The following is a 6,603-nucleotide window of genomic DNA, read 5'->3' as shown; positions in this document are numbered from 1 at the left end:
CGGGAGACATCGGATGCCTGGGCCAGGCTGATAACCTTGCCTGGACAAAAAAACTTATTTTATTCATCTTCACCAGGCTAATCTCACGGGTGAGGTAGCTAGACCAGGCAGGTATTTTTTTGTCTCTGGCACAAACCAAACAGCTACCAGGCAGCATCCAGGTCAGGCCTATAGTGGCGTGGACATCAAGCAAACTGACCTTAAAACACCGCTTGCTTAGAAAACCGAAATACGTGCCGCACAAACTCCTTCGCAACCCAATGCGGTTGGTTTCTTCCCTGCCCTCCGCCCACACGGGACCCCTCTTTTTCCCAATGGGGTGCCGACGCACCCACACCCGACCCAACCCCTTCGCTTAGCCCCTCACCGCCCCGTTTGAAAATGGGGGGTAATTGGGAATGCTTTTTGAGATGCCCCGAGAGCATTTCCAACTACTGCCCTATTTTAGGGCAGTAGTCGCTTTATGGCCATTTGAAGGGAAAACCCCCCTCCAAGAGCTGCCCATATTTTTATACACATTTAACATTTTTTAAATGCTTGAGTAACATTTTTCAAATACTTGTTATATATTTTTGAAATGTTTTATTAATTTTTTTTAAATACATGATCAAAAAATTCATTTTTAATACATGGTCACCAGTTTTTCTATACACATTTAGCATTGTTAAAATGCTTGATCAACATTATTCAAATACTTGTTCAACACATTTTCAAATGTTTGATTAACATTTTTATATGCATGATAAAAAAACATCATTTTTAATACATGGTCAACATTTTTTATATACACATTTAACTTTTTTTCAAATGCTTGATCACATTTTTATATACATGATAAAAAAATTCATCATTTTTTCAATACATGGTCAACATTTTTGCTATACACATTTAACATTTTTGAAATGATTCATCAAAAAATTCAAATACTTGTTTAATTTTTTCACATGCTTGATTAACATTTTGGTCAATACTTTTTCTATACACATTTAACATTTTTAAATGCTTGATCAACATTTTTGAAATACTTCTTTATTTTTTTTCAGATACTTGATTAACATTTTTTAAATACATCAAATTTGTATGTATTTTTTTGTATACGTGATAAACATTTTCTCTATAGGGGCGCTCCAATCGAAAAGAGATTAGGAGCAAACGGTACACAGTCCGGACGGAAATTGATATTGCTCTTTTTTTGATATTGCTTATTCAGTGGCAACAATCCACTAGCCTGCTTTGACTTGGGCCGGGTAACTTCTCTTGTACACAGGCAGCACGCGGTCTGTCTCAAAAATAAAGTCAGAACACGCTGTAGCTATTTCCCGCTCGCAGTGAGAGGTAACAGCGGCTGGCCTCTGCAGCAGTGCCACTGCCCAGCCCAGTAATGTAGCAGCAACGTGTGTTTTCCTCTGTTTTGGGACGGATTTCTTATACATCTAAACCATTTTTATGCACATTTAAAAATTTCTAAAAACATTATTAAAATTTTAAAAATTAAATATTTAAAAAAAATTCTGTATAAGGGTTATCTTTTTTTCCAAATACACATGAAACATTTTTTCTGAATGGTACAATACATTTTGTTAAGTTGTGCGAAAATTACGTTTTATAATCCTTTAAAAACCATAAACATACTTTTGAAACACTTGAACATTATTTAGAATGTAGCATACCTTTTTTGAAAGTATCATAAGTTTTTTTTTGAATTACCTGACATTGTTTTACTATTTTTTTTTGAAATGTGTGAACATTTTTGAATGTCTGATACTTTTGTTGAATGGTACCAACATTTTCTAAAAGTCGAGTGACCATTTTTTTCATTGTAGGTACATTTTTTAAATGTGGTACGAACACTTTCCTAAAAGTTAACTATATTATGTTTTGTAACATATTTACTTAGTATTTTTTTTAAATAAAACATGCACATGATATCACCGTTATGAACTAACATGGCTCTTGGGCCAGCACACTACTAGCTCCCTGTAGGCGAGCCAAGCTACTATCTTGCATAGAGCCAGACATAGTCGCGCCCGACAGAGCATGATTCTTTTGATCACTAATTAGACAGTATCCCTTGCAGAGGTCACTCCCACCTTCTCTGATTGTGACAAGTAGCACACCGCATGTGCGCCAATTGTCGCTACCTTGGAGTTTTGTCTTTTTTCGTAGATTTATTTTGAAACATTTTATCTCTTGAACTGTGCGTTCAAATCATAAATTGTTTTCACCATTACATTTCTGTCGACTAGATGTTCGAAAAAAGATAGCATGTTAATATATTTCGACAAAGTTTTGTAACAAAAAGGGAAATCAAAATGCCTGAAGAACAAAAACAAAAGAAATTTGAAAACAAAAAAAATAGCAAAACCAAAAATAATAATTCAAAAACCATACACCGAAGCACAGTTGAGCGTTTCACTTGTTTTTGGAAAGCACACATGTGCTTTTCCCTTCTTGGAAAGCATAGTTGTGCTTGTTGCGAGAAGCATAGGCTATGTTTTATCTCCGAAAGCATGGGCTGTATTTTTTCCATTTTTCTGGAAGCACAACTGGCTCTTTCCTTTTCAAGAAGCATAGATGTGCTTCTCGTGGAAACATAGATTGTCCTTCTCGTGGTAGTACAAGTCTTCCCTTTTTGGGAAACACAATTATGCTTTTCCCAGCAAAAATGTGCTTCTTGCGAAAAAAGCACTTCATCCTCAAAAACAAGTTGCACCAAAACCTAGGAAAACCAGGAAAAGGCCGAAAAGCTGAAAAAACCAAACAAAACTAGAAAACCCAAGGGTCTGCCTAGCATGCAGCACGTGGTGGCGGTAGGAGCGCACCAAGTGATGTGCTTCTAGCCACCAAAAATTATCGATGGGTCACCCAAGAGGGTATCCCCTGATTAGTTAGTCTCCTATTTTTTTAAGAATACTAGCAAGATGCCCATGCATTGCACGGAAAATCAAGATGCATTTGTATGAGTAGTTTATGTTGTGGGAGAAAATGATGAACAAGAGAAGGCCTTATTTGCAAATGTGGAGAGGGGCGTGGGTATCTTTTTGCAAAATTGCCATAGTTTCTTTCCTATCAGTCAGATATAAATCGAACGGACTATATTGCAGGATGGCGGGAACATCATCATCACCAACTCTGTTTTTTATAAGAGTAGAGAAACATGAGTCCTCCTACTCGGGACTCGGCGCAAGATGAAACTAGCTTAATTTTTTTGGGTCAATCTGTTTTCTCTTACATTTTTGTGGTAAGTTCTGTATCTAAATTTAAAATGTGAAACAATGACCATTTTTTTTTTTGCAAAATTCTAAAAATGATCATAAATTTTAGTTTATTACATTGCATTGAGGACCCTTATAGCTGGAGAGCGGCGGGGGGGTTGCCCTCCAGCGAACGATTGGTTCGCTAGGGAGGTACTTTCCAGCAAACGTTTTGAGTGGTTCACTCGTTGCCTCCTCCAGCACGACTCTCGTTTGGCCCAGAGGCCCAATTTACCTTTTTCCGGAAAAATGTCATCAACAAAAAAGACCCTAATTGTCATGATCTAACCAATGAAAAATTGCCATACTAATTCATTAAAAATGGCATCTCCCCAGTTTCGTAAAAAATACAATGAGTATGATTAAAAATGGTTGCATGAACTGCAAAAATAAAAGAAATTCATTCTAAACTTTAAAACTGTCATCCGGGGATAAAAATGCCATGAACATAAGAAAGCGCAAAGTCCATAATTCAAGAAAATTTTATGCTTTGAATAAAAATTGTCGTGCTACTTTATAAAACTACCATCCTCTAGATAAAAGTTTTATCCGGATAAGCACGAAAAAAAACCCTACAATGCCACTAAAAATGCCATCCTCTCAAACATTATTTTTTTCATCCTATTTGTAATAAACAAATGGTGTCCTCTCAATAATTAAAATGTCATCCTATTATTGATAAAAATGGCATCCAATAAAAATGTGAGGCGCTTAGTAATAAAAACTGCCATGCCAACAAAAATGTGCACATATATGAATCGTCCAGTTAGGACTCGTCTGATTATCAGCATTAATCTCAGACAAAGGCAAAAAATCTTCAGTCATCGACCTCATGAATCTGGATTGCCTCGTCAAAATGTTTGTTCAAGGTGGGAATGTCCCGTTCTATCTAAATTCCTTGCAGTCCTCCACCGGCTCTGGCCATCCAACTTACGATAGACCGGTCCTTGTCCACTCTGACTCGACAGAGGCACTGTCCATCTTCTCAAATGATCGGCTCTGCATCCGGGCATTTAACTGCTGAGATTAAGTCACTCACGTTGGATAGAGAGTTTGTTTCTGAGAAAGTTAGACGTGGTCAGAATAGAATAGCAGATCGACTGGCATGTCACACTCTTGTGCTTCTGTGTGTATCGAGGACTTGTGTCTCTTGATTGTAACTCTATAATCTTGGAATAAACTCATTATTACCGCGTAAAAAATGAAACATTTAATTTGAGATAAAGGAAGAGCACTCAGCGATCCATCTCATGAATCTGTATTGACTCGTCGAAATGTTTGTTCAAGGAGGGAATGTCCCGTTCGATCTAAATTCCTTGCAGTCCATCATTCACAAAAGATTACAAAATGCACAAATCAAGCTCGACTGAAAATGGCGAACCACTAGCCTATCGAAGAGGAGCTCCGCCAGACCAGAGCGCGGAGACCTGATCAACTCAAGAATGCAACCAAGAACCATCTACCTTGACGATGAGGCATGAATCAGTAGGAGACGTCGACGAGGGCCAGCATGGCCTGCGCGACGAGCTGTCCCGCCGGCCGTGGCCGTCTCTGCACGGGGCGGAGGGCAGAGTACTGGTGGTCCAGCTGCGGCACCGGCGCCCTCTGCCGGCGGCCACTCAGCAACGCGCGCAGCTCGGCGTCGAAGTGCGCCGCGGCCGCCCGGAGCGTGGCGCAGACCCGCGGCAGGTGGCGGAGCAGCGGCAGCGTGAGGTTGAACGGCCACAGCAGGATGGAGAACTTGAACGCGTGCAGGAACCCGCCGACGAGCGCAGGCACGGCGAGCAGCACCACGTGCACCGCCATCGTCGATCCCCCCAACAACTCTTCCACCACCGCCGCCACCGCCACCGTCGTGGTGCTCCTCCTACATGGCCGGCCGGTCCGTCTGCCTCTGCCTGTGCGCGGCGACGTTCTTGAGGTGGTGGTACTGCTCGCCGGTGGCTGCCACGGACCAGATCGATCGACGGACCGGCCGGCGAGCGATGGCGAAGATCGAGAAAGATTCTACGGAATCGAATAAGTAGGAGTAGTATATATGGACGCTCTCGATCGTGGACAAATACTGGTGGACAGCTCAGGTGCTTCTCAGGGCATGCGGCCGGCGACGTTGTTGTTGGTTAGCGTATGTCTCGCCGGTCGCCACGAATGGATTTGGCGTAAGACTTGGCAGTTGGGGAGTCGAGATATTCTCGCAAATCTCAATCGATCCATACGACATTTCCCCTGTGGTGGGGCACCGCCACCGGCCGGTCGTCACCGGCAATTATCCGTGTGGGCAGTGAGGACGGTGCTGGCGTGCTGCCATGTGCGACAGTGCGAGGCAGATCGTTGTCGCGGTCATATTTTTTCGTCAGCCATGCGGCCCACTTCCAACCAACTTCGGGCTGAGCTCTGCCGCGGCGTATTTGAGATGAGACGGAGCACTGTGGTTAGAGCATCTACAACGGGTCGGTTCCCCTCAAACCGACTTCAAAGCTGGGACGGACGGACCGGTCAAAAAAATCACTCTACTCGAGGGGCCATTATTCTCGGGTTGTCCGACGCCCCTCATATTCAATTCAAATGTAGGATGGATATGAGACGGCTCGGGCGCGTCCACGGCGTTAGCCCGGCCTACCGCCGACCCCGATCCATCCCTATAAAAACCCTAATCCGAAAACCCTACACTCACTTGGTTCCGCTTTGCTCCGTCTCTTCTCCTCTTTCCCGATTCGATCCAATCCAATCTTCGGTGAGCATGCCGAGCTACAGCAGCCGCTCCAACGGCTCCGTCGATAACGAGGACGAGCTGGCCCTCTGCATTGCGATGGAGCGGTCGCGGGTCGACACCGGGGGGGGGGGGGGGGGGGGGGAGGGGGGAGTTCTGGATCTGGTTCATCGCCGCTCGCCCGTCAGTGTTGCGCCGACGCTGGAGTTGGCCCTTCCCGGCCCGTGTTCAGCTCCACGTGGGCTACTCAATCCGCCCCGCCCCTTCGTCGTCCACCTCCCCCGCCGTCATTGCTCTGCAAGGGTAGCAGTAGGTTCCAGTGCCTGGTCCGCCGGCGTCGCGGACGTGCACGTTGGAATCCGAGGCACGCGTCACCCGCTGCAAGAGCTAGCGGGCAAGGGAAAGGGAGGCGGTTGATCAATTCGTTCGCTGCCACCGTCGGTTGCCTGTGGTGCCCGACGAGGGGGAACAACTCCTACCGCCGGTCACTTACAACCGCGGAGACGTACGCTCGCCAGCTTCGGAGGAAGAACGCCAAGGAGCTCTGGCTAGCCATTGAGCATGCCGAGCATGAGCCGGAAGAGGTAGCCGCGGAGGCGGTAGGGGTGGCCAAGGTCATGCGCAAGCAGGACCGGGTTG

General features: G+C 44.7%; 1 protein-coding gene across 1 annotated transcript; it reads right to left on the bottom strand.

Moving 5' to 3' along the window:
* Nucleotides 1-4,489: 4,489 nt before the first annotated feature.
* Nucleotides 4,490-5,425, bottom strand: LOC147987130 (uncharacterized). The gene has a single exon (XM_087540258.1). The coding sequence runs from the start codon at nt 5,058-5,060 to the stop codon at nt 4,737-4,739; it is 324 nt and encodes a 107-aa protein (XP_087396384.1). The 5' UTR covers nt 5,061-5,425; the 3' UTR covers nt 4,490-4,736.
* Between the last annotated feature and the right edge of the window lie 1,178 nt (nt 5,426-6,603).

This window comes from Triticum urartu, chromosome 2A (assembly GCF_056163025.1).
Source record: "Triticum urartu cultivar PI428250 chromosome 2A, HENAU_Tu73, whole genome shotgun sequence".
Classification (NCBI taxonomy): Eukaryota; Viridiplantae; Streptophyta; class Magnoliopsida; order Poales; family Poaceae; genus Triticum; species Triticum urartu.
Note: the sequence above shows the minus strand (reverse complement) of the source record. Positions and strands in the feature narration are given on the sequence as shown.

Coding starts and splice junctions, on each gene's coding strand:
- LOC147987130 (XM_087540258.1), bottom strand. CDS start 5,060: ATGGCGGTGCACGTGGTGCTGCTCGCCGTGCCTGCGCTCGTCGGCGGG.